General features: G+C 43.3%; 1 protein-coding gene across 1 annotated transcript; it reads left to right on the top strand.

Moving 5' to 3' along the window:
- Positions 1-862: 862 nt before the first annotated feature.
- kcnk10a (potassium channel, subfamily K, member 10a) lies at positions 863-26218 on the top strand (the record flags this gene model as incomplete). The annotated part of the gene is made up of 8 exons (XM_080791384.1): positions 863-917; positions 5049-5455; positions 13350-13467; positions 17533-17693; positions 19781-19973; positions 22889-23031; positions 24737-25093; positions 25871-26218. 8 exons carry the CDS (start codon positions 863-865, stop codon positions 26216-26218), a joined length of 1782 nt encoding a protein of 593 aa, XP_080647510.1.
- Between the last annotated feature and the right edge of the window lie 1120 nt (positions 26219-27338).

The following is a 27338-nucleotide window of genomic DNA, read 5'->3' as shown; positions in this document are numbered from 1 at the left end:
TAGCGTTGTGGTGCTGAGGCTCAGGCTGAATGGGTTGTCTACTCTATGTGGCTATAGTATAGTGTCTTGTCTTCTATGCAATTTAACGTATTTGGTTGTAGCCTACAACACCGTTCTACTGTCACTGCACCACATAGGCTAATTCCCTTTGTGTGCATCCCTATCGTGGGGAAATAAGGTGTGTCTTATTGTGATGAACTTCTCGACCACACAACCCCACTGGCAGTGTGGCACGCTCAACCGCGCGCAGCCGCGCACCGCAGCATAATGAAAGGAAACGCCACGTGTGCGCCAATCCAATCCAAAGCGTCGTTGGGTTGGGAGAGGAGCAGGTGGTTGTTCAGGCTGACGACTCGCACTGCAGGCAAGCAGCTCCGTCCTTGCATCGCTCGTATGCCCCGCGCAATTTACCTTCGAAAATGTAAGCGTCAAGTTCATCAATGCCACTGGAGAACAGTAGGCAATAGACTCTAATTGACTGCCACGTACTGTGTGCGCCCCACGGTGCTTTGTGTTTACTACAATGCAAAGACAGACCAGAGTCACCCCACGGACAGTGGTGCAGCGGAGAGGTTAGTCGGCTGTGCGCTGCTGGATGGGTGGCGGAGAGGAGCGAGCGGACATTTACGCATTTACCACCCCGACGGGCACCTTCTACCCCGAAGTGCACCTTTCTACACACCGTCAATGACCACCACGAAGACGAATAGACGCATATGATGTGTTTTTATTCCCTGCCGTTCAACATCCTCTCTCGGTTAAAGCCAACATCAGATTCGACCAAAAGGGCGTTGAGAGGTTCTTCATAAAGAGGCATTCCCCCCACACAGTATATAACGACGACCCAGGAGACGATTTCAAAATGAAATTTCCAATAGAGAATCCAAGAAAACCCGGGACCACGACCCCACCACCAGGTTTGTGTTACACATCGTTCAGGCTATTTTCGTTATAAGCGGCTATATTTGGATCCTGGCACAACCCAGTCTATTGACCCAATCAATATTATCGATTAATAGGTACATGCATATTTCCACATTTTTGAGTGCAAGGAATTGGTTAAAGTTAATCAAACTTGTGCATTAATTAAGCCAGTGTAAACATATATGGTAGCCTATGCCAGCATCAGTTGCATGGATGCTATTCAATTTGAGAATGGTGCAAGCTGGTGTCAGTTTCAAACTGTTCTCCATCCATTTGCATTAGCCTATTCTACTGTGCAATATCTTCTTAACAGTCTGTTTCTATTCTGTGGATGCTATGTAATTCAAAAATTGCCTATTGCTGTTTCATAATAGACGTGACAACCAAAAACCAAAACAGCTAGGGGTTACACAAAATGAATAATCAAGTCTCGATCTATGCATATCTCCTATAGCAAAGATGTGGTCAACCTTCAGATTAGTTAAATTAAGACCATGTCTTCATTCTATGAATGTCTGATCAGTAGCCTATAGTCCTTGCACGACTTTCTACCGCAGCCGTCTCACTTGGATGCCCCCCCCCCCCCCCCCCCCCCCCTACATGCATTGCCAAGACAACCAAACAATGATTCTCACAATAAAAACAACAACAACAAACTAATTGTTTATTGACCAGTGACCACACAATGGGTTTGTCTATAATCAATTTGGGGAAATGGCAATCGATCAACATGGAGATAATATAAGCAGAAGTATAATTGTTTGATGCAGCAGTGATGTATAGGCTATACATTACCTCATCCGCTGGCGGGGTAGACCCCCCCCAATCAGGCATGTGTATCACGTCCTTCCACCTCACAGTCACACGACCACCACAACATCACGTTTTACTCAGCCGTTGCAGCCATGTGCAGCTGATTTATGTCTTGAGTCTGTTTCTACCTTCTATAAGTAGAAACGCAAAGCTCAGTTTTTCACGTTTGCCCCCATGTCAAGTTTTGCCTGCATGGCTGCACGCCACAGCATTAATTTGGAGGCACGATGTGTGCGGCGGCTGTGCGCATCACAGAATTGCACCTGCCAGAGCCAGTGTATGAGTGTAAGGAATGCATATTCTCCACATTGCTTCCGCCTGTGTTACATAAATCAAATCGAGCTAATTCCCTTTGGCTCCCACATGTCTGGCCTTTGTGTGAGAGATGTGACACACAGTTGTCACGATTCTCTTACACATCATTGAGTGGGCTAATGACTGCATCTGAGATGAAGGAATTATGGGTGTTGCTGGTGTCATCCGGGAACTAAGGCAAATGAGTGTTGTTTCCAGACGTGTGTGTGTGTGTGTGTGTGTGTGTGTGTGTGTGTGTGTGTGTGTGTGTGTGTGTGTGTGTGTGTGTGTGTGTGAGCTCCTCTTGTCCAGGAGAGTCGTACATTATTTTGAACACTTACAGGCTTTACCCCATTCATACACTCACCTTAAGTACTAAAGATTATTTTACGATTGCACTTTGCTTGTAAGTTGCTCGGGATGAAAACACATGTGCTTAAACATGTAAATGTAAATGTAAGATGCTTTACGACAATTTTGCAGTTTATAGCCTATGCTTTAGCGCTTTATAAGGTCACGTCCTCTGTGGGCTGGTGTGCTCATCGACGCTGGACGTTGTCCAGTGTTTGTGGTTGGAGTGGATGATGGACTGGTCTGGCAGAGCAGAGGATATTCCATCTCTCAGTTAGCTGTGCTTAATAGCTTTTGGTAAAACGCACAAAGACATTATACAGGTTCAGTCTTTTTCCCAGCAGCCCCTTCTGCTCCTGCGCAACGCTGCAGAATCCATCACTTTTCTTCCTCTCACACACGCACACACACACACACACACACACACACACACACACACACACACCCTCTCCTATTCATCACATACACAGAGAGAGACTCATGAGTAACCTGGACGGGTTTTTGACATTATTTCATCCGTCTGCGATGTCAAGGATATCTTCATTTATTGTTGATCTTATAGCGCTCATCCAGTATGCTGCCATCACCTGTTGCACATCAGCTTGTTTGGCAGCAGTACCATTTCATTGCAGTGATAAAAGCACAGCATCAAAATTATGAGAACTGATGCACATTTTTAACAACATAGTTGTAGTTATAGTCATCGTTCTTGGTGTGCTTTAGAATGGGAAACTAAACACTGACATTATGTACAGGTGTGATAGAAAAACTGCAGCGAGCAGTTCACTTCTCCTCCTGCACTGTTGTGGCAGTCCAGAGTGATCCGTGTTCTCTAGCCCTCCATCTTCTTTCATTCTGTCTCTTTGTCTCCCTCCCTATTACTTTCACTCTCTCTTCCATTCTACCCTTTCAAAATCAATTGCTTCCAGTCAATGTTCCCTTTCTAAATCAATAGCAGTGACCGAGTTTAAACTCTATTGCATTCTTCTCACTCCTCCTGCTCGTGTCTGCAAATCACAGGATATGTAGAATGTGTGGATATTTTTTAATCTATTAAGACCCGATACCTACAAATGGCTTCTAAATCAGTGGTCACACTTAAGTCACATCAATAATAATGCATCGATATGTTGTGAGCTTGTAGATCGGCTATTTGAACTATTCAAGGTGATTTTCAAAATAGTAAAAAAGGCAAAGCAGTTTAGGTATAAGGGGTAAGGCACTGGCAAAAATAGGGCCCCATGAGTGCAAAGTGTGGCAGACTTGTGTTTGCAACGGCATGCCAGTAGTGGCATGGGTAGAAGGCATCTAAAAGGCACGTGTGTCACCTTGTAGAAGATCAATAGCACATACTTTATGGTGGAGACATGACACGTTCAATTGGAGGCTCTTTGCCCTCAAGCTTAAACTACAGTTCGATCAATCAGAAGTCTGAGGTCGAGAGCCGAATGCGAATGAAAATAAAAGCCTGGGTACCTACCGAGGCTAGAGGTAATGAAACCCCTCGCCAGCCCATTTCACTGCAATAAACGTATCCTTTCAGTTTTTGTTTCCTATCTTTGTCTCTGATTCAGCCTTATACCGGTACATAGTATGCCTTGCATTTTCAGTCACAAAGCGTTAAATAATCATCCATCGATGGAAAGTCTAGCTCTCTCATTTCTTACGGCAGATTCATGTGCGTAGAACATTTCAAGGGTAATCATTACTATTGGTGCATCTATAGGAGAGATCCCTGTTTTATTGTGTAGTTAATGTTTTATAGTGTTTCCAGTTTTATTTTGTTGCACTCAACCGTGTCGTCGTTTCAGTTCGGAAGTGCAATGTCACACAGTCACACAGAGCTTTTCATTCTGTAGCTCACGATGAAATTAAACTTCTCTCTGTTTGTATACTGCTGGGATTTACTGTAGCTTGATCTCATGTTATTATCATCACCTTGAAACCTAGTGTAAATGAAACGATGTGTATCAAAAATGGATACAGCACCACCCTGTATAAAAGATGGGGATTTATGCTCATAACACCCCAGGACCCATAAGGATTAAGTGGTTAATTAGTGTGGTGTAGCCAGACGATTGGATATCTCTGCCTAATTGGATACATTCACTGCATGAGCTTGGACAGCTCTGCAAAAGCGACCGGTGACAAAACCCTTGTTTTTGTTTAGGACACGCCTTCACCATTCAGGTTGGAGGGGGGGTTTGGTCTCTGAATTGTTACCACCCACCTCTAGCCCTCATAGAATTAAAGCTCCACCAGACTGATCAGTAGGCGGAGATCTCTGAAAGTCTGGCTCCTCGGGACTAGTGGTTAATCAGCAAGGTAAACTGTAATGTGCACAGTCCACACGCCGCATATTTTAGCATTCTTTGCACCATGGTAGAAAACTAGAGGCAATGTGAGGAAAGGATATAAATAGAAATGGTGCAGATGAGAGAGAAAAAATTACCTACGGCAACAATTGGCACAGATGCGGTGTCTTGACTGCTCCACCCTCAACTTCTGTTATTCTATCTCTTGTATTTTGCTCCTACGTGAAATGCGCCTGAAATCAATATGAATGAACAAGTTGAGGAAATAAAATTGTGTTGTCCTTGTTGTAAAAACTTTTCTCCCCCCCCGCCCTCACGCCCTCCTCCTCCTCCTTCACTTCTGTTTTGCAGTGGCCGTCGGCGTCCAGCCCAACCTGGTACCCCCGAAGAAGATTCCGGCAGGCATAATGCAGTCCTGCCTGGTGCAGGCCAGCGTGGCCACCATGCAGAACCCCATGGGCTGCAGCGTGCCACGCATCTCCGTGCCCTCGGGCTCGCGGCCCGTCAGCATGGCGGTCAGCATCGACGGGGTGGGAGTGGCCGAGGGCACGGTGGCCGTCTTCACGGTGATGAAGTGGAAGACGGTGGTGGCCGTGTTCGTGGTGGTGGTGGCCTACCTGGTGGCCGGAGGCCTGGTGTTCCAGGGGCTGGAGCAGCCGTTCGAGAGCAACCAGAAGATCACCATCACGGCCGAGAAGGCGGCCTTCCTGCAGAGGCACCCCTGCGTGTCGCCTGCCGAGCTGGAGGCGCTCATCAAGGTAAGACATTCCGTCTCGCCAGCCAGCCCGCCCCGTGTGGACGCGGTCGATGCTGGCGCTTTTCCTGTCCCTGGTGTGGACTCGGATCTACCGAAACCCGAGCGCCGTATTGATCCGAAGCTATTCAAAGCCCCTATGCATACAAACAATGTCAGCCGTCCTGGAATTGGATACAAACCACACAAAAAGGGGCCTGTGTGTTTAAAAACAGAAACCTGTAGAAGAGGGTTGCGGGTGTTCAAACATACTACGCATGTCCTTGAAGTTTGGCGAATTAGAAAAATAAAGGCTGTGCTTTTAGGACGGGAAGGAGTGCCAATTTACTGCAAGGCTTCCTTCAATATAGGAAAACCTTTTTCTCAATTAAAGGAAACACTCACATGACGGGTCTTTCAGGTACTTTATTTAATAGGCACACACGCACATCTCATGCACGCGTTTCAGCACAAATACTTTATGCCTTCTTTTCACCCAATATACTGGTATATTACAGTATGTATCAAAGAAGTAGTTTACAAACAAACAGAAAACGGATGGAACAATCCTAGAATCGACCATTTCCTCTTAACTACATGAACCCTATAGTGTCCCTATTCTGGGGCGGACATTCGGAAGTCTTTGAATGAGTTGTCCAATTTGATCTGAAGCCTGATAGTAGTAATAGTCAGTCAAACAAATGTATTTTTCCAAAAGTCTATGCTTGTGGACACCTGCCCTGCTGATGACTCTTAATTGCTAATTCAAATATTTGTGTGTGAAATGTCCGCTGTGTCCTTCAGCAAGACATGACAGTGCTCGAGTGTGACATCCTTCAGGTCCTGTCTGTAGCAGCCAGACGCCCCCCCCCCCCCCCCCCATGGCAATTCTTAATGTCACTAATTACTATTAGTGTATGTCTGGGAAAAACTGCATTGGATTTAAATAAAGATGACCTTTTCTGGCATTTCTGCTTAAAAATGTCTCTAGAGTGTAAAGAAACAGGGATGAGCCGCTGGCAGTAGAATGCTAAATAGTTTCTTCCCTCCGGACAATCAGGCTGATGGGCGAACAGGCCAGGAAAAAGACAAAACTAAGCTTGGGAAATACTACCCGTACATAAGATGTAATGTAACACTAATGGCTCTTTTAGACTACAAGAACTGTGCCGTGCCGTGAGGCCCGTAAAATGTATTTCATGGCCGACCAAACGGGCCAACATCCTGTTGTCCTCAACCTTTTGGGCGCCTCCCCCAGAGGCAAATGAGGCAAAGGAAACATACAGCAGAGGGCGCTGTTTTTTTGCCAATGGGTTCCCAGAATGAAACCTTGCACATTGGGCCGACATAGGGGTTTGGAGATAGGTCTGGTATCTGTATGAGTGTGCTTCTGTCCTGTGATATAGGGAGGGGCTAGGTCTTTACAGGCTACCCATTTCTGTGTGTCTGTTTCTACGTCGGGAGACTCGTCAATTCTGATTAATAAAGTGAAAATGAATTCACAGAGAGTCACAGTATATATACACAGTAGTAAAAGTGATGTATCCATTTGTACAAATTCAGGTCCACTTTGTTACATTTACACACTCAATCATTTTAGTGTGTAGAGAGATACTGCAGCAGTATTATAAGAGGTACACGACTTGCAGAAAGGCATTTTGGAAAATGATTGCTGTGAGTCATACTCAAGCAATCGATGTGATCCCATTTAAGTGAGAGCCACAGCGCACTATCTCCCTTGGTGATCTTCACACATTTTATTTCTTTACCTGGTAAATCCCTCCACTGCAGCAGTTAGACATCAATGTGCGCTTTGCTCACAGCTAATAACGGTAGTTTCAAGAGGACACTGAAAACATTTGTGAAATTAGTTTTTTGTGTATCAATTGCATGCGCCTCTGCAACACCTTTCTACGGATTAAATTGAATAAAATTGCTTTTTTTACTGTGGAAGTGTGGATTGGGGTTTTCAGGAATTCACATAAAGGCAAAGCATTGAAAACCATATAGCTTGTCTTTAGAATTAGTTACATGGATTGCAGTGACACACACTAGTAACAGTTCACAGGCATTATAGGTACAATTGATATATATTTTATAGCCTTGATTAATTAAGTGGACTTTATGGGTTAGCCTACTCTACTCCATTCTTTTGGCTGAGATGTTGAAATATGATCCCTCTGGTCATAAAAATCTATTCAATTAAATTCAACTGAGCTTTATTGGCATGTGAAAACATACATTTACATTGCCAAAGCAAGTGTCAAATATAAAAACTCAACAAGCACCCCTTTAGCAGATTAAAGCCAGAACAAAACACTGGCTTGGCGTGAAAACAGCCATGTCTGAACTTAATTTGACTTGTATTGCGGCACTCCTACTTTGCAAGCTCCAATGCTGCCCCTTGTAAAAAACCTAAGGGTTTTCGCTGGCCAGTTATTGACCCTGCGGCAGTGAAACACTGTATGGTAATGGACAGGGTAATGCTGGACCAGACAAAGCCTTCATGGAATAGCATCATGTCCTATTTGTCATGTCCAATTTGTGACTTCACACATGATAGTAGCAAATAATAGAAACACACAAAGTCGAGCCACACTCAGAGCTGAATAGCAATGGTGCGTATTTCAAACCACAAATAGGAATTAGTGCCTTGATTCTCAAGCACGGCGGGAGCGGTCGTTTGTCTTTCTTAGGCAAAACTAGGGGAATGGACTAAACCAGAGACACTTACTATCCAGTAATAGATTGATTGGCCCTTTAAAAAGGCTTCTGGAGGGGAGAGAGAGAGAGAGAGAGAGAGAGAGGCATTGCCCCTTTGAAAAGGCTTCTGGAGGGGAGAGAGAGAGAGGCAGAGAGAGAGACAGAGAGAGAGAGAGAGAGAGCCCCTTTGAAAAGGCTTCTGGAGGGGAGAGAGGCAGAGAGAGAGAGGCAGTGGCAGGGAGTGTGAATGCAGTTGCTAAGGCTGACTGACTTCATGTGCCCATGCTGCTGCAGCAGATGTGCTTCTTGCGGAGAGGCTGCTGTAGGTAAAAGGAAAAATAAATTATATTGTTGATGGCTTCAACAACATGCAGACATGCATGCTGGGTTTTGCCATTTTCAGATGGGCTTTAAGTTTAAGCCAAGTTCAGATCAAAGCTTTCCAATGAAACAATACCATTTTAACACTGATTAAAAATGTGATGATGTTGTGCGCCAAAATTAGATTTACAATGCAGGCATTTAGCAGACGCTCTTAATCCAGTGCGATTTACAGTGAGCAGGAACAATACAAGGTAATACATCACATACATATATATATACGTACATACATATATATATACATAAATAGTCATCGGAATCATAAGAAAGCTAAGAACATAATATATGTCTAACAGTAGATTCTGTGCAGTGAAGCTATGAGTAGGCCTATACAATATAGAGTGCTATGTGCTACGTCTACGTCTCATTATAAATAAATAAAATTCTAAATTATAAATATAAATTACACCTGTATACACCTGTAGATGATCTGCAAGCCCACAACGTGTTGCATTTGAGACGCGTTGCTGGTTTGTAGATCGTCAATTTTCAACACACAACACCAACATACGAGTATAAATTGAGTGTTAGAAAATTGTAGGGAAAATTCTGCTATGAATTACCTCTGTACAATACTTGGACGGTAGCAGTGCTGCTGGACAGAACATTTCTGTTGTCGTGCATGCACATAGAATTCTACATAGATTTCCTACTGAAAACACCCTGAAATATTCAGCAACAGCTGTGCCTTCATTTCCACCCACACTCTTGTTTGTCACGGTAAAGAGTTGCCCTAACGGATGTATGCCACATCTTTAACACACCAGGCGTTAAATTAAGTCTTCAGGTCTTAAGAGCATCTGCCAGGGAATAAATTATTCATTGTTTTCATCCGGCAATATCTGATCAGCTAGCAGTGGTGGAAGAAGGCAGAGCCATGGTTTTCTTTGTTTAGTGTGCATATGGGGAGGGTGTTGAATGGTCCTTGGGTGCCTGCTTTGTTGTTAAGTATGAAAACAGTTTCCTTAATGTATATGGATCATGAGCTCATTCACGTTCCCTATTAGGCTCTACTGAGTGCTGCACAATGGATCGCTGCCGATGCAGGAGTGTGTTACATTAGGTTGTAATGTCAAAAGCTTGTAACGTCATCAATTCTGGACTGGAGACACCTCTATCCTTACTCCTTGTTTTTGTTTTGAATATTAGCAGCTTGGCTTTGTATAACGTTCACACACACAGTAAAACCAGTGTTGCTAATTTGCAGGTTGCAGTATGCAGGACTCCAGGACCCCCAGTTTGATATACATCAGGCCATGGACCCCCATTTCAGTCAGGAACACTCACGTCATAAGTAGATTTGACCATTTATTGCAGCAAATGGAATATAGTTAAACTTGGCATTAATGGCTCCACTCTTAAAGGGACACTTCACCCTTTTTGCAAAAAAATATATGTAAATGACGTTTAGAAGCTTTAGAACACTTTCCTGGGGGTCTTTATGTGTGTAATATGTGGTTTTAGATATTTTAGATTGTAGCAGTGAGCCTGTTGTCTCTGATGTTATGGACACTGGGCTCACTTCCTTCCTGGACTACATGTTGTCTCAGTAAGACAGCTCTCCCCCCTATCCACAAGGAGGAGCAGTGCACCAAAGAATTATGGGAATTGTAGTCCAGGAAGGAAATTCTAGTAATACACAATACAAGACTTCTTTGTATCACAGTGGACACTGGACAGAGCATTTTGTATTACAATTACAGCATAACCGTGCGAAATATTTCATTGTATTGCATCCACTTTTCAGCAAACTCGTTTGTAAGAACTGTAGCCCAGTGTCCTGCTTACAGCAAATTAAATGTGAAAGTTGACTGGATGGTGGCAGGAGCAATAGAGGCAGTGAGTACCTTTTCCATCACTGCCTATTTACAGACTTGGTCCATCTCTCTCCTCTCCTCTCCAGCAGCAGATTATAGGCTGTGTGGAATGGTTATTGAGCCACTTTAGCTCTGTAATGCACTCTCTGCTGAGACCATAGTTTTACGTGAACACGTCCTACTGGATCTGCATTGCTCAAAGGGAACGCAATATTAAGACACTGATGGCAGCATACCAAAGAAACCTTTAGCTTAGCCTGTTATCAACATCTCGAAGCTAAAGGCAGGCTCTGGGGTCACTGCTGTTCATAAGCCTCCTTCCAGCCATCTCAGTTGGATGTATTATTTCACATCTCTCTAGCTCAAAAAACTACAGGAAAAGCTCAAGTGAAATGGTAGTCTATTACTAATAATAGATGGATGGATCAATTCCCAGTCACGTTTTGACAGCTTGTAGGTCTGCTATTTTTGCCAAATGTTTGTGTACCAGCGCAGTATTACATCATGTGCTAAGGTGTAGGATAAGGCTTCACTTAATTGCTCAATCACTTGTACAGCAAACTGCTTAGTTTTCTTTAATCTGAGTAAAGAAACAAAACAAAATAGAGGCGCTTCATATGGTTTCTTGTACATTTAGCTCACTGCGGCAAAGCTACTTTTGAATGGATGGATAGATGGTTGGCGTGACCTCAGTAAGGGGCAATACAGATCAACTCCCAATCACATTGTGAGATTGTAAATTTCCTATTTTTGCCGAATGTTCGCCCATTTTTGCCTAACAAAACCCAGTCAAATAAAACGCTGAATCGTATTATGCCCCGTCTCATTTGCGGATCATCCATGCGGGACACTCTGGAGGCTCCAGGGGAGGTGAAGCGGTACCCTGGACACTCTGGAGGCTTCAGGGGAGGTGAAGCGGTACCCTGGGCAACCAACTGCAGAGTTTACTGCGTCAAAGGTCTTAGTCATCACAGCACATTGCATAATTACAAAACAAACCCTGGGGACAGGGGCAGAGCTTGAGTCTCAGCACTCAGAGGATGGAGACATCTTATGGAGCCATTCTGATAAAATTAAAAAATTAAATAACTGATATCCTATCATGAACACAAATTATAACTTAATGAGCCGAGCAAACCGCAAGACAAAGGACACAAAAACGAAAACCGGTCAGTTGTGATACTAAGCAAACCAAGGAGAGCACACATCACTCAAAATATATGGACTGGTTAATGGTTTGGTTCAGCACCACTGGCAATGGACAGCGACAGGCCATGTGTGCTGTGACCAGGGGGGCAGTCAGACAGATATTTTGTGAAGCCACAAGGAAATCGGGATTTCCTGAAAGTTCATATAATGGCCTGTTGTGGCACTGTCATTGGGCCAAAAAAAAAAACATAGCCCCATAGAAGTCCATGTATTTGGGCCCAACTTCACCTAGACTGTATTACCTTAATAAACATGGTCATGAATACTTTCTGCTTCCAGTCACTAGTTTAAAGTCTCATTTCTAATGTCATAATATTCTTTTTGGAAAATTATGGTCCCAATTATTAAAAAAATTACCATAAAGTCGCGTATGTTCTGAGGGGCGTGGCTACCGTTACAGTCTATGAACGGGATCCCCCACCCACTCGAGTCAAAATAAAAACCAACGAAGAAGAAGGGGGGAAGTCCCGCCTCGTTGTCTGGGCCAGCCAATGGCTCAGCTGGGCCCAAACGGATCTAGAAAGATGGCGACTTACAATTCAAGGACTGACAGGCTTCATTTTACGTTCATGTTAGACCCGGGGAACGCTTTGTCCATATTTTTTACAGTCTATGGCTGTGACCCAGCACCATGCCTTTTACACAGTACACACAGGGATAAAATACCTAGAGAGAGCAAAGCAGCATACAGAGCTGCTATCTGACCGTCTCAGTCTGCACAGAGGCAGTATCCGTAGAGCAATTCTCAACACTACAGTTGGGACGAGAGAGAACGCACATGCAATTCAACAATGGATTGACAAATTACGTTTGCGGTTGACAAATGAGTTGTGATTTTGTAGACCACCCTGCCTTGTTATATAGTTGCAATCGAACACAAAAGGTTTTTCGCAGTGAGAAAGAGAACTTTTTAATTGGTGGAATACAAGGGTGTAACACAGCTCAGCTGTGCATAACTTATCACTAGCACAGACTGATTCAAGCATCCGTGCAGTGTGGCTAGAAAGCTCTCTGTCATTTTGATTGGCACAGTGTATTCAGCAAGAGAGATTGTAACTGGAACGTCTGCTCGGGGAAAGAGATGTTGTTTTGGTGCATGCTGTGGCTGTCAAATGCAATTATGAGTTGAAATGGTGACTAGTACATAATTAGGAAGTTCTTTTGTGCCAGTGCAGCATGTACTGAGGTGTAGGAAAAGGCTTCGCTTAATTGCTCAATCACTTGTTCAGCAAACCTCTCGTTTTTTAGATTTCACTAATCTGAGTAAAAAGAAAACTAACAAGGCGCTTATTGTATATTTAGCTCACTGCAGCAAATCTATAATTGTTACAAACACCATTTCTTAGGGTTCAGTGCTTCACGAGGAGATCAACTGATGCCTGTCCGTCCTTGCTTTGTCCCTCAGCCAACTGCACACCTATTCCTCACGCCCTGAGAGAACATCCGCACACCGAGTCCCATCTGTTAGCGGTGGCATCACTCAGGGCACACTGCCACAGAGTGTGACTGCTATGGCCATAAAGGCCTGCCTGGCACTGCCTGGCAAGTGGCATTGCTGGTCACTGCTCTGCCCGGCACTGCCTACCAAAGGAACACACAAGAAACCAAGAGTTGAAGTTGAACCAAACTTTACAGAGGTACACCTCAATTTGGGGGAATAAAACCACAACTAAGGTTCTTAAACACTAACTGAAACTAATTCTCAGGAACATGGACAAATGAACAGGCAACTCAATCAAAGGCTCATATTATAACCACAGACCACATTTTGTCATACGTACATGCTACTTCCTTTGTGTGTCTTCCCAGCATTCTATAGATGCTCTGAATGCTGGGGTGAATCCCAACGGAGATACAAACTACAACTCCAGCCACTGGGACCTAAGCAGTGCCTTCTTCTTCGCTGGTACCGTCATCACAACCATAGGTAAGTGTACCAAGGACACTGCAGTGGATTGCAGCAAGAGAGGACTCACCGACTCGCACAACTTTGAAAACACGACAGAGAGCAAAGACGGAGTTCAGACTATAGACTGTAAAGAATATGGACAAAGGGAGCCGTGACAGTAAACCCATTTGGTTTCTGCAGACCAGTTTTGAAACCACTATTCCCAAAAAACTACCAAAATCTAATGCTATTGGGTTGGAGTGGAGCGAGGGAGACTGTAACTCTGTGAGTGTACATTAAGGGTCCATTTGGTCCCGCTTGTATGCTCTCAGAGTACCGGTAATGGGGGTCCTTTTAATTAAAACGTTCGAGGACCAGTGTCATAAGAAACTGACTGTTGGCAGATCTTTATTGAGAAGGATAGAATGATAGCTTAGAGTAGAAAAGACTATTTATGTTTGTGGCTTTGGTCTGTGGGTTTGGTGAATACGGTGGACTCATTACAGATTACCCAAAAAGCTCACTTGGTGACTATCACATTACATAGCATATTCAATTTAATCAATACAAGTATTGAGATACTGTGAAAAGGCCTGGCGATTACATTTAGAACCATTCCAGCATCATATGTCTGGAGAAAGAAATCTTTGTCATGAAGAAAGAAAAAAAATCAGTTGGGAAAGTTGTGGATGTGATGTGTTGTGAGCTTGTACATCGCCTATTTTCAACACCCACATTTTGGTTGCACAATACCTCAGTTTATTGTCCTCAAGTTTCATGCATTTGCTGCACTTGACATGTTTTACACCCAGATCCATCATTTGTTCTGTACCGCCACTGTTTGTAAACAATGCTATCCATCTCACTGGCCAAATTTAACAGCTCAGAATCAAAATGGCATCCTGTCACCAGGCTGATAGATTGAACAACTAGCCTACGCTGTGGTGGAAAAAGTACTCACGTGTGTTAAGCAAGTAAACATATCAATACCGCAATGTCCAAGTACAAGTCCGGAATTCAAAATGTATTTGAGTAAAAGTACAAAAGTATTGGTATCAAAATGTAGTTAAAGTACCAAAAGTAGAAAGTACTGCTTACTGTATGTAGAATGTCCCCATTTCAGTTTTCAAATGTATACAATATATAAAGAATCTTTTGAAAATAGCAGACCTACAAGCTTATAATGTGTCGCATCGTGACACATTGTGAGCTTGTAGATCGGCTATTTTCAAATGGCTGATCTATATATGGTTAACAAAATCTATAAACTAGTAACTAAAAGTTTACAAATACCGGTAATTGTAGTCAAGTAAAAGAACAATATTTGCCTCTGAGACTTGGAGTAGTTAAAGTACTGAAATAAATTGGAAATTCTCAGCTAAAGTAAAGAATACCTCAACATTGTACATAAGTACAGTACTTACAGTACATGTACTTAGTGACTTTCCACCACTGAGCTGCATATCCGTCCCTTCCAGCACTAACTTGAGTTTTTACCAAAAAGTCATGACGTTGTTATATATTATTTGTTTCATAATATTGGAATATTACATCCTTGAGTAGTGAGCTCTCTTCTATAATTGATATCAGTAGTAGTAGTAGCAGTAGTAGTAGTAGCAGTATTACTTTTACACATCAACTTAATTATTGATTACCACCATGCATGGGTCCAAATCTTTTCCCTCTATGTTGTGCATATGCAAAATGGGTTTTAGCAGTGCGAAGGGTAAATCCGGCCCTGCATAAGATATATGTGAAGGAATCTTGACTTGACTGTATCCCTAAACTACATGGTTTATATGCATATACCATATTCAAGCAGCCATACCAATATTGTTCTTCATCTTGTAAAAATATAGGATTCAAATCATACCAGAGACCTTACCAGAATATTAATACACCTGAAAATAAGATGTATGGTTGTAAGTAATAAGATAGCACAGGCGGCCCGCGGGCCATTTGCGGCCCGCGGAGCGCCCCCTTGTGGCCCCTGGAAGAATTTCCAAAAATTCCGTCTTTTATTTGGGTCGCCCAGGTATAAATGCCATTATATGGGGGTCAGTAGCCTATGCATGTCAAACTGGGCATCCTTTTCAAATGGGGTCTTGCCCTGAATTATCAGGGCAAGACCTCGACCTTGCGCGTGCGGACTCGGCCCCCAGCCTGGTACCCTATAGTCAAAATATGGCCCTTGACTTGAGGACAATTCATTGGGGAACCCACTCTAGCAGGTGGCAAATTAATGACAGTCACATCGCTGGATTACAGGTGCAAAATATCGGGTGAAATTGTGTTTGTGCAAGCGCTCAACATTTGCAGTTACAAGGAAAAAGAATAGAGAAAAAAAGGAGCCAAGAACAAGTCACATAACACGAAGGCACAGTTAAATGAATTATGCAACACTAAATATAAGGCGCATGGTTAAAAATACCAATGGATTAATAGCACAATGGAAGGCAGAAATGCCTCTGCTGCAGGTGGAAATCATATTATATCCAGCAGATAGAAAATAACATGTATAAAAACTGTTTAATGTGCGTGCTTTAACAGTGATGTTAAATTATCTGTTGGTTTTATTTCATGGCATTCATGACTCACCCAGTCATCATGTGCAATCAACGGTTCCAATAGGAACTGGAGTACCGTGTTCTGTTTCTATATCAGTTCATCAAGCAGCTTTAGTCATCATCGTTACTTAAACCATGCACAACAAACAGTTTATAAACGTTTAAAAGTTTAAAAAAAAATGTTGTGTCTGTTGCAGTGGTGTAAAGTAACGAAGTACAATATTGATTTTTTACTCACCCTTTAGGGCGAGGTCGCTTCTCGCCCCCCAGGCGTCTTACTCGTATTTTATCCATGGTTTTTTATCCACTTTTAACGGCCTGTGTGAAACGTTCTAATACTGTACATTGAGAGGACACACTGGAAACACGGCTGTTGTTGGAGGAGTGCCAATAAAGCGCATTCAAAGTTTTCTTTATGAATCCCCTCAGCGGAGCTGCAGAGTACAGTATCTCTCCCACCAGCTGGAGAAAAGGCACATTAGGTGTCAGTCATAGTCTCGTCAGGGTATACCTCGTCTGATGTCCATTCCCTGACCTGCATGCTTGACCCTGTCCTTGCTTGTCATGACCCCCATATATCACTCCAAATGAAATCTGATTCCTAGGAAGCTGTCAGACAGACCGTCAAGTATCACAGCTGCTCTGGATGTGTGCATGTGCCTTTGAAAACATACTGTAAAGTTGCCCGAACGGCCAAGGCTCCAAGAATCGACAGTCCAAGAATGTAGATCTTTTTTGGTATTGTATTTACCTCAAAACACAGAGTGACCGACCCAGGCTGGATTTGACTGTGCAGGCAAAAATAATACTTCACGAATAAAGACTTACAATACACTTTCAAATAACAGAAAGTAAGGAAACACTTGACAACTCAACTAAGGAAAAACAACAAAACAAGAACTTAAGAAACTGAAAACAGGCTATGCCTTCCTGGCTCTGCCAGCTCTCCCCTGGAGTTGTCTCCTTTGTTAGTCTCAAGCTAAACTGATTCCCTCCCCAAACATTTCCACAAGCCTCCCTTATGTACCAGGTGAGACCCCACCCACAATGATTAGTAATTGGACCAATCTACTCAAACCAGGTAAACCATGACCCATGAGTTAGACCAACTATACAATTACACATTTAGAGTCTGAATGTTTTCCAAGGCATCACATCACACAAAACAATTACAATAGAATTAGGCAACACAGATAAGGGTATATGATGCTACACATGGCCACCCCTCCAAGGAGCTTGATGACAGTCAATTAATGGAAGCATCTGTGCAGTGTGTGTTTGTCATGACCAGTTTTATATTGTGGAGTCTTCTAGTGTCTATAGGGCACGGGTTGCCCCGTGACACATACCATGTTATTTTGTTTTGTATTCTACTATATTAATTTGTTCTCTTCTTCTTCTTCTCCTAACAGTTTAAGCACATTTCACTGTGAAAAATGCAGACGCATGCTGTAAACATTGCTAATTCAACTATAGACGCTGTACCTCGACCTTGAGACATGACACATTAATAAAGACCTCTCTTTTCTCTCCCTAGGATATGGTAACATTGCCCCAAGCACAGAGGGAGGGAAGATCTTCTGTATTCTGTATGCAATATTTGGCATTCCTCTCTTTGGATTCCTCCTGGCTGGAGTTGGAGACCAGCTGGGGACCATCTTTGTGAAAAGCATCGCCCGGGTAGAGAAAATGTTCAGGGTAAGTAAAAAAAAAAAAGAAAAGAAAAAAATCAATATGACCAAAAATATATTATGCACAATCATAACAACACACACACACACACACACACACACACACACACACACACACACACACACACACACACACACACAGCAGCTCAGAAGGAATGCTATGAAAAGGATTGGTTTCAACAATGGCTGTTCTAAAAAGTTCTACCCGGGTGTCCATTTAACGCTGAGTTATCTAATTTATACTGTAGTTAAATGAGTTTCTTTTCCCCTGTACTAGTCAGAGCCCTGTGCAAGGATAAGGACAAGTCAAGGACGGAGAACAAAAAACTACACTCAGTCTGTAAAACTGAGCGTACACTAATGTACATAATAGATAGATACGTGTAGGCTAATCTTTGTTCTTATTTTCTTATTATTCATTATTCATTATTATTATTATTATCTTGCTTTATTTTTGTGTTAGTACAGTCTCAGGCCTCATTCACACGTATCAAACGGAGTGCGCACGCTTTTCCGACACACCGAAGATCCGAAGCGGGGGGACATGCCATGCGATGCGAAAAAGCGATGGTCCGACATGCGCTGCTCCCGTGCTTGCGGTTAGGGTTAGGTTAGGATTGAGGTTTCGGATCAATAGTATGTCGGAACTAAAGCCTGCACCCGTATCAAACACCGATCAAGCAAATGTTTGGTCGTTTTTTTCCCCAATGGGAGTCACATGATTTGACCAAACATTTTTGTTTGATGAGGGGGGAGGGGCAGAACACCACCAGCTATCAGCAATCAAACACAAATGTTTGATCAAACCATGTGACTCCCATTGGAAAAGCATTGTGGTGGCCCAAAAGAACGACCAAACATTTGCTTGATTGGTGTTTGGTACGTGTGAATGAGGCCTCAGTTTGCGGAACATGTCCTTCCAACATGGTTTCTGCTTGACCCTCGTGATTGTCTCGATTCTTGATTACAGTGCATGTGTGTAGCCTCCTCTCAATACTTCTACTCAGTTAGAGGTCAGACAAATGAGGAGCCCTGTGGAGGGAGTTGGCTAAGCAGCCTGCCAGGAGGCTCCTGGCAGCTACAAAGCCCTCCCAACAGCTTGTTGATGCTGATTGAACATTCCTTCCTTATTATAATGAGTGTCTTGCTGATGAGCTAATGACAGCACCTCGTCAGTGGTGGCGGTGCCACAGCATGTCCTCTGTTGTTGCCAGCAAAGCCAAAACACAATCTGCCCCCTGCGTGATGATATGGCCTTGGTATTATATGGCTTTAATTGTTCATGCTGTGTGGGTACATTATGTCTCTGTGTGTTCTTTATGTGTTTCAAAAGACCCCACAAGGATACTAAAACTAAAAAAAATAAACAATGACATGGATGCCGTTGGATACCTGTATTTCTGAACACCTGTGAATCATTTTTATTATGGCTAAGACAGATTTTTACAGCGTCAGTGTAACGGTTGGTGTGTGTGTGCGTGCGTGCGTGTGTGTGCGTGCGTGCGTGTGTGTGTGTGTGTGTGTGTGTGTGTGTGTGTGTGTGTGTGTGTGTGTGTGTGTGTGTGTGTGTGTAGGTGTGTGCGTGCGTGTCATCAGAAAAAAACTAAAATAAATGATGATGTCCAAAAAGCCGTTCTGTCTGTACTATTGTCTGTATGAACAATGTGTGCATTCACAGAACACTGAGGTTTTCAATGTGTGCCTTCACAGAACACTGAGGTTTTCAATGTGTGCCTTCACAGAACACTGAGGTTTTCAATGTGTGTCTTCACAGAACTCTGAGGTTTTCAATGTGTGCATTCACAGAACACTGAGGTTTTCAATGTGTGCCTTCACAGAACACTGAGGTTTTCAATGTGTGCATTCACAGAACACTGAGGTTTTCAATGTGTGCCTTCACAGAACACTGAGGTTTTCAATGTGTGCCTTCACAGAACACTGAGGTTTTCAATGTGTGCCTTCACAGAACACTGAGGTTTTCAATGTGTGCCTTCACAGAACACTGAGGTTTTCAATGTGTGCCTTCACAGAACACTGAGGTTTTCAATGTGTGCCTTCACAGAACACTGAGGTTTTCAATGTGTGCCTTCACAGAACAAACACAGACAGATCAGCCAGACTAAGATCCGCGTCGCCTCCACCCTCCTCTTCATCCTGGCCGGCTGCATCGTCTTCGTCACCATCCCAGCTGTCATCTTCAAGCACATAGAGGGCTGGACCGCCCTGGATGCCATCTACTTCGTTGTCATCACCCTGACTACCGTTGGCATCGGTGACTATGTGGCAGGTGAGGAGTTGCTCGTTATGAACCACTTCAATGCAGGCCACTCTACAGCTAATTTTAGCGAATGTTGGTTGATCGACGAACAGAATGTTCCTGGATCAATTGAATGAATAACTTAAAGCGGGGCTTAGACTACAGGACTTTTAAACAAGTTGCAATCTGGTTCCATCACAACACTACAGACGTAGCACCTCAACGTGCAGTGATGATCACATGTGAAAGCAGACCTGTGCGGTGGCAATGGACGAACGGTCCTGAATGCTACAGTATGTCTGCTGGGAGGGCAATACAAGCTATGTAGTTGTGTTCTTCTGCTGGGAGGGCAATACAAGCTATGTAGTTGTGTTCTTCTGCTGGGAGGGCAATACACGCTATGTAGTTGTGTTCTTCTGCTGGGAGGGCAATACAAGGTATGTAGTTTTGTTCTTCTGCTGGGAGGGCAATACACGCTATGTAGTTGTGTTCTTCTGCTGAGAGGGCAATACACGCTATGTAGTTTTGTTCTTCTGCTGGGAGGGCAATACACGCTATGTAGTTTTGTTCTTCTGCTGGGAGGGCAATACAAGCTATGTAGTTGTGTTCTTCTGCTGGGAGGGCAATACAAGCTATGTAGTTTTGTTCTTCTGCTGGGAGTGCAATACACGCCATGTAGTTTTGTTCTTCTGCTGGGAGGGCAATACACGCTACAGGTATGTAGTTTTGTTCTTCTGCTGGGAGGGCAATACACGCTATGTAGTTTTGTTCTTCTGCTGGGAGGGCAATGCACGCTGTAGCGCCTAAATCCCTGTATTAGGTGCTACTGGCTGCTGACGGATGAGGAAGTTTAGACGTGTGCTGAAAGAACTGAGGTCCAGAATGTTCGTAGAGTGGATATTAAATTATATTTATTTTCCTTACAAAATCCTATACTTTGAAGGCAAATAACATAAGTAACAAACAGTCAAACGTGGTGAATGCAACAGTCCCTGTCTGCACAGTCAGAAAACAGTTTGCCTCCTATCAACAACACCTGCAATTCATTAGGGACAGGGTTAAATACCCTCCCTGTAACTATGGCAACCTGAACTTGACCACACCCCTCAGTGGACATCATTGGCCACAATTAGGAGACTCAAAATGGCGCTTACACACGCTATGTAGTTGTGTTCTTCTGCTGGGAGGGCAATACAGTGAATACACGCTATGTAGTTGTGTTCTTCTGCTGGGAGGGCAATACAGTGAATACACGCTATGTAGTTGTGTTCTTCTGCTGGGAGGGCAATACAGTGAATACACGCTATGTAGTTGTGTTCTTCTGCTGGGAGGGCAATACAGTGAATACACGCTATGTAGTTGTGTTCTTCTGCTGGGAGGGCAATACAGTGAATACACGCTATGTAGTTGTGTTCTTCCCACATACTGTATCAACAAGCCTTAGCTGTGCATCCTCCCCCTTAACAGGTTGTTTTAACCCATTTTGACCTGAGATCAATTCTAAAAATGTTTTCTGAAAAAGCTATGTTTCTATGTCAGTGGTTTGATTTATCAAAAATAGCAGACCTACAAGCTCTCAGTGGCGCGCTATGAGCTTGTAGCTGTAAGCAGGCTTGTAGCTGTAGGCAGCTGGGCCTCTGTGACATATGCTACTGCACTCTTTTTTTATATTTGTTTTGGGGCTTTTTTTTTGCTAGGACAGCTCCTGCCGTTCCACTTAGACAGTAGTGACGTAATCATCCAGATATCAAACATGCTTAATCATTTATAGTATTCGGGAGGTTTTTATATTATTCAGGAGGTTTAAGGTTGGATCTTTGAATAGAGGAATTAGAAATCTACAAGCTCACAATGCATCACATCGCAACCCATGGTGAGCGGGTAGATCTGCTTTTTTAGCTGAACTATATTAAAAACTTTTGATATTTTTTGTGAATCTTTGAAAGTCTTTGCGCCTATAATGATTGTTATAGACCTGGCCTAGGGGTGCCAAGTATACAACAAAAATACAGGGAGACGCAGTACTCAAATGAAATATGAATTAATTTAAGTAATCAAAAGTGCATGTTGAATGTATTAACAGAAATGTTGAAAAGAGTGCATGGTGGGAAAGGTGCAGGAGGCAAATGAAAAGAACAGGACTGGGGAAGCAGACATTTATAGGCGTCGACACCCGGGCCCAGGTGCGAGCTGATCATCATGATTAGGCTCTGCTCCCCGATCCTATTGGACAGAGACCAGACCAAGCAACTATATTCACACACACAACATAGGGAACCGTCACATGATAAGCCCAGAATAGGGCTTTAAGGGGTTCAATTCCATCCCATGGCATCAGCCTCTATTCCTCTTATTTGTCCTATTGATTGATTATGCTTGCCAACAACTGCTCCATGCAATCATTATTCATGTGTGATGAGTGATGACCTAACGTGGCCCGTGGGGGTCAGTGCTGCTTTATAGGAATGCTTTCATTGCATTGATGGGCTTGGCAAGAGTTGGGGTTCCATCTCCACCGTGAGTGATTTACTTTCCACGGAGTGTGGCTTTCTTGTGTGATGGATGCAGTCCTCTCTGTGTGGACTGGTGGTGACATCCTGGTAATGTGAGGAGCGGTTGTTTATTGCTTTAGTGCAATGGAATACGACAATGGAGCTGCGCAGTGAGGAAAGAGGAGGAAAAAATATTGAGCAATTGTTGCTGACTGTCTAAAATTAGCCATTTAACTACCCTATGTTATAGTCCTTTGTTCACAGTGTCGATAGTCACCATGCTTTTTTATGTTTTGAAAGTTTGGGAACATGTTTCAGACATATTTTTTGCACATTTCTGTCTGTAATGACATGCCCAAAATATAATGAATAAATAATAAAAGATATGAAAAATGCAGGCTGCTGCAGAGACAATGAATATTCTATCTCTTTTCATTCCCCACCCCCCTTCAGGAGGAGACCGGAGGATTGAGTACCGTAAGTGGTACAGACCACTGGTGTGGTTCTGGATACTGGTCGGTCTGGCCTACTTTGCTGCAGTGCTGAGCATGATCGGAGACTGGCTGAGGGTCATATCCAAGAAAACAAAAGAAGAGGTATGCATCCAGCCACATTATGCAGGGTTTATATGATATGTGTAGCAGTAGTGTCTCAGAGCCTCAGCCCGAAAAGTCTAATATCTCCCCTGGTCCATGGGGTTATCCTTATCCCTTTGGTCTAGTGGTTAAGATGTTGGACTTTCATGCGGGAGACCTGAGCTTGAATCCCGGGCATTACATACAGTACACACCATTCTGTAACAGTTTTATTTTTAGATTACTTTTTTTTACTATGTCCTGTGTGTGTTTGTTGTCTTATTGTTGTTTGCTGTTAATGTTAGTGTATTGTTTGCTCATTGTCATACTGAGGGTAAGCTATATAAGGTGACGTTTCGAGGGTGACATTTCGAGGCTTAAAACGTTATCCGATGGTAATACAAATACCATTGGAGCTGAATCCAGTCTTGAAGTGTATCCAGCCTAGTCTACAGTACGTCCAATATTTGAAATAAAAATGTGCAAAAATGCACAAATCTCAACATTTAGATCAATATTTGATGGAGACAGACCATGCAGGGTAAACTTAACCGTCACACACAACTTCACCATAAAACCATAACCATAACCAATTGTACAGCGACTAACCATAAAATAAATGAGTGATGTTAATATTAATATGTTGACTGACTTGGTCCACATTTTGGTCTCGACTCGACTGTTTTGGACAATCAATATGAATTCTGACAGCTTTGGTGTACAGAGACCAGGTTGCATAGTACAGTATGTAACTGTTAGAATAATTATATAAAGCCTAATGTTGAATTCACACCAGCAGCAGCAGAGATGAATCACAAAATGCAATGAAATGGGCTTGTCCGAGGCAGGAGTGAAAGCCTCGTAAATAAGCAAGTTGTGCATCAGTGAGAGCTCCGCTGCTCAGAGCAGATCAAGAGAGGCACAGCTGCACCAGGCAGGGTAGCTCAATGCCATACATTTTACTTAGTCAGTCTTGATTAATATCACCTACAAGTTTACTAGTTTAAAACTTGGCTATCAATATTCTCTACTATCCATACATTAGTCTGTATTTCAGTGGTGTTGAGTATATGCCTGGTCCACACCTACTTCAGGGCGCAGCGTCCTGCTTTTTGCTGGCACCGCTTCTTGCCATGGTGTTGAAAGCGGCAGTAGTAGTTACTAGTTACTTTGTAGATTTTTTGTATTATTAGAAAAATCAGACCCGTCTGAACTGAGTGATGCTGTTGGGGTGTCGGACTATTGGCTGTCGGACTATTGGGTGTCGGACTATTGGCTGTCGGACTATTGGCTGTCAGACTATTGGCTGTCGGACTATTGGCTGTCGGACTATTGGCTGCTCAAAAAATATTGGTGCAGCTTCCCATCATGCACTTGTGCAGTGTGAAGCTCAACAACGCCACTTTGTCACCTGTTGGTACCCTAAACCGTTGTTCCTTTTAGTGGCTTGTTGTTCCTTTTAGTGGCTGCACCACTCAAAAACATACATTAACCATTTCAACCCCATATACATTTTAGCCAATCTAAAAGCTTGTAGATCTGCTATTTTCTGCTTACCTATAGGACCAAGAAGTAAAAAAGTATCAATACTGCAATGTAGAAATACTGAGACCATCTGCTATTTTCTGCTTGTAGATCTGCTATTTTCATATTTCATTTTAATAGCAGATGGTCTCAGTATTTCTACATTGCAGTATTGATACTTTTTTACTTCTTGGTCCTATAGGTGGTGGAGATCAAGGCCCACGCGGTGGAATGGAAAGCCAACGTGCAGGCGGAGTTCCGGGAGACGCGGCGGCGCATGAGCGTGGAGGTGCACGACAAGCTGCAGCGTGCCGCCACCATCCGCAGCATGGAGCGCCGGCAGCTGGGCCTGGACCAGCGCGCCGTCTCGCTGGACATACTGTCGGCGGAGCGCTCCCGCGCCCCCGCCTTCAACAGCCTGGACCCCAGCCGCTTCAAGAGCTCCCAGGAGAGCATCGACATCAAGCTGAACAACCTGCGCCTCCGCGGGGTGGCGGCGAGCGGCGAGCAGACCACCTCCGAAGACAACATCTTCAACCGGCTGGGCTCCGTCACCAAGGTCAGAATAGTTTGGGATTTCTCAGTTTTTAGTTCGTTTTGACTTTTTTCTCTCATTCCTAATTCAGTTCGTTTTAATTCGTTTTTAGAGCAGGTTTGCTAGTTTTTATTTTTGTGGCAACGCTTAGTTTTAGTTTAGTTGGTATTAGACCCTGATTATGCAGGCTAAAATCCTTCATTATGCGGGCTAAACTCCTTGATTTTGCGATGACATATGCAGGTTTTTATGTGATTTTATGCAGTGAAACTGCAGGAAGTTGTGAAATATGCGGATAGTTGCAAAGTATGCAGAAAGTTTTGAGATGCGAAATAAATAAAAGTTGCGAAAAATGCGGAAAGTTGTGAAAAAAATATGCAAGGTTTTATATGATGCGGTGAAACATGCGGGAAGTTTGCACAATTATGCGCCTTTTTTGATCTGCGCCATTTGGCATAATCACATTTTTCTGGAGGGTCTATGCCTCTATGGTATTAGTTTTAGTGTTAGTTTTGTTTTCATACTTTGGATTATTTGTCACGTGTAGCTATTGTGTAATAAAAACTCAAGAAAAGATACCATTTAAAATATTCAGTTACTGTTTGTAACAAGAAACATTTTGTCTAGATAATTTCAGTTATTTTTATTTTTATTTAAATACACAATACAGTTTCAGTTAATTATGGTTTAGATTTTCTATTAGTTTTTATTTAGTAAACGAAAACGTATTTTTTTTTCCAATTTTAGTTTTTGTTATTTCTTTATATTTCGTTAACCATAATCTCCTTGTCCGTCACCAAGCTGACCAAGCGGAACCGGAACACCGCCCTGAAGAAGAACATCCCGGACCAGAGGCCGCACAGCGACACTTACAGCTGCAGCACTCCCACCTACAACTGCGGCACGCCGACGCCTCCCGGCGAGGGGAGCCGGGCCAAGGACGACGGGCAGGACGAGGTCGAGGAGGACAAGGAGTGCAACACCAGCCTGTCCGACTTCCCGCTGTTCGTGGAGGTGTGCAAGCCCCTGAACGGCTTCGTGCCGACACCACAGACCAAAGAAAGCGAGAGCGAAGAAATAGCACTTGAAGAGAAAGAGGTGGAAATAACACTTGAAGAGAAAGAGGTGCAGGTCGAGGCCGACCCGTAGGCCGTCTCACCCGCCCTCACTCCTACTCAGTAAAATTATCAATGTTATTAACTTCAGAGTGTACAAATGTAGGCCGGCTTGGATTTGCCACTTGTCATTTATTTTTATTGTCAGTCTTATCCCCAGTTCTAGTCAGACTGAACACATGTGTTTGATGTTTATGTTTGATAATATCACAAAACAAGATATGTTATGTTAACCACAAATCTTCATATTGACTTTAGGATTAAAAAAATATCAATAATAGCGATCTACTGTACAAGCTTGTAGACTGGCTATTTTTGCCATTTGTTGTACAACCAAGTATATAGGGCTTGAGTGGTTTTCTTTTTATGAATCCTCTACGGACCCTGAATGTAGGTCACATTTGTACACTCTCTGGGGTTGAATTAGCACTAATGATTTTACTGTGTAGACACAGGAGGTTTTAAACAGCACCACAATGTGCCTTATGTTCTTATTCCTCTATGTGCTTAAGCAGGGGCTACACACGTGTCCCTTTCTGCGATACTGTAATGTTCAAGTATTCACTGTGCCCAAATGATCTGAGGGATGCGTATTTGAGTTGGCTTCATGACAGCTACAGGATGAGGTCTGTTCCCAGGGAAGACGGTAAGACTATGCCAAATGACGGTCAGGTAGAGTTAAAAATCAGCAAGACTTTTGCACACCTACAGCACGACAGGAGATTAAGGGCCGGTCAACGTAGAAGAAAGACTTCCGCACACTGACTTTAAAGGCAAAGATAAAGTTGAATGGGAAACACAATGTTTCGGTCCAGAGACCGATCCTGATTAAATTCTCTGGTCTGAAATGTATTGTCGTTTGCAATTAGACTTCCATCCATCCCATCTTCAAACGTATATAGGCAGAGTGAATCTGCTTCTCCTACCTGTGGAAACAAAGGGGGCATCTTATCTAGTATAGACACTTCCTGGCGGCGTCTACGGTCCTCTGGGCACGGGGCAGACAGAGGCGAATCAACTTTGTCTTTGCATTTGAAGACAATGTGCGGGAGTCTTTCTTCTCCAGTTTCTTACAGTTGAAAGAGCAAAGGTTGTCTGCCATAGCGATATCAAGCAGAAGGCAAGCCTGATTGCCAATTGATGTCAGATCCATG

This window comes from Protomyctophum bolini (assembly GCF_963924005.1).
Source record: "Protomyctophum bolini genome assembly, chromosome: 19".
Classification (NCBI taxonomy): Eukaryota; Metazoa; Chordata; class Actinopteri; order Myctophiformes; family Myctophidae; genus Protomyctophum; species Protomyctophum bolini.
The sequence above is the reverse complement of the archived record's forward strand: the minus strand, read 5'-3'. Positions and strand labels throughout refer to the sequence as shown.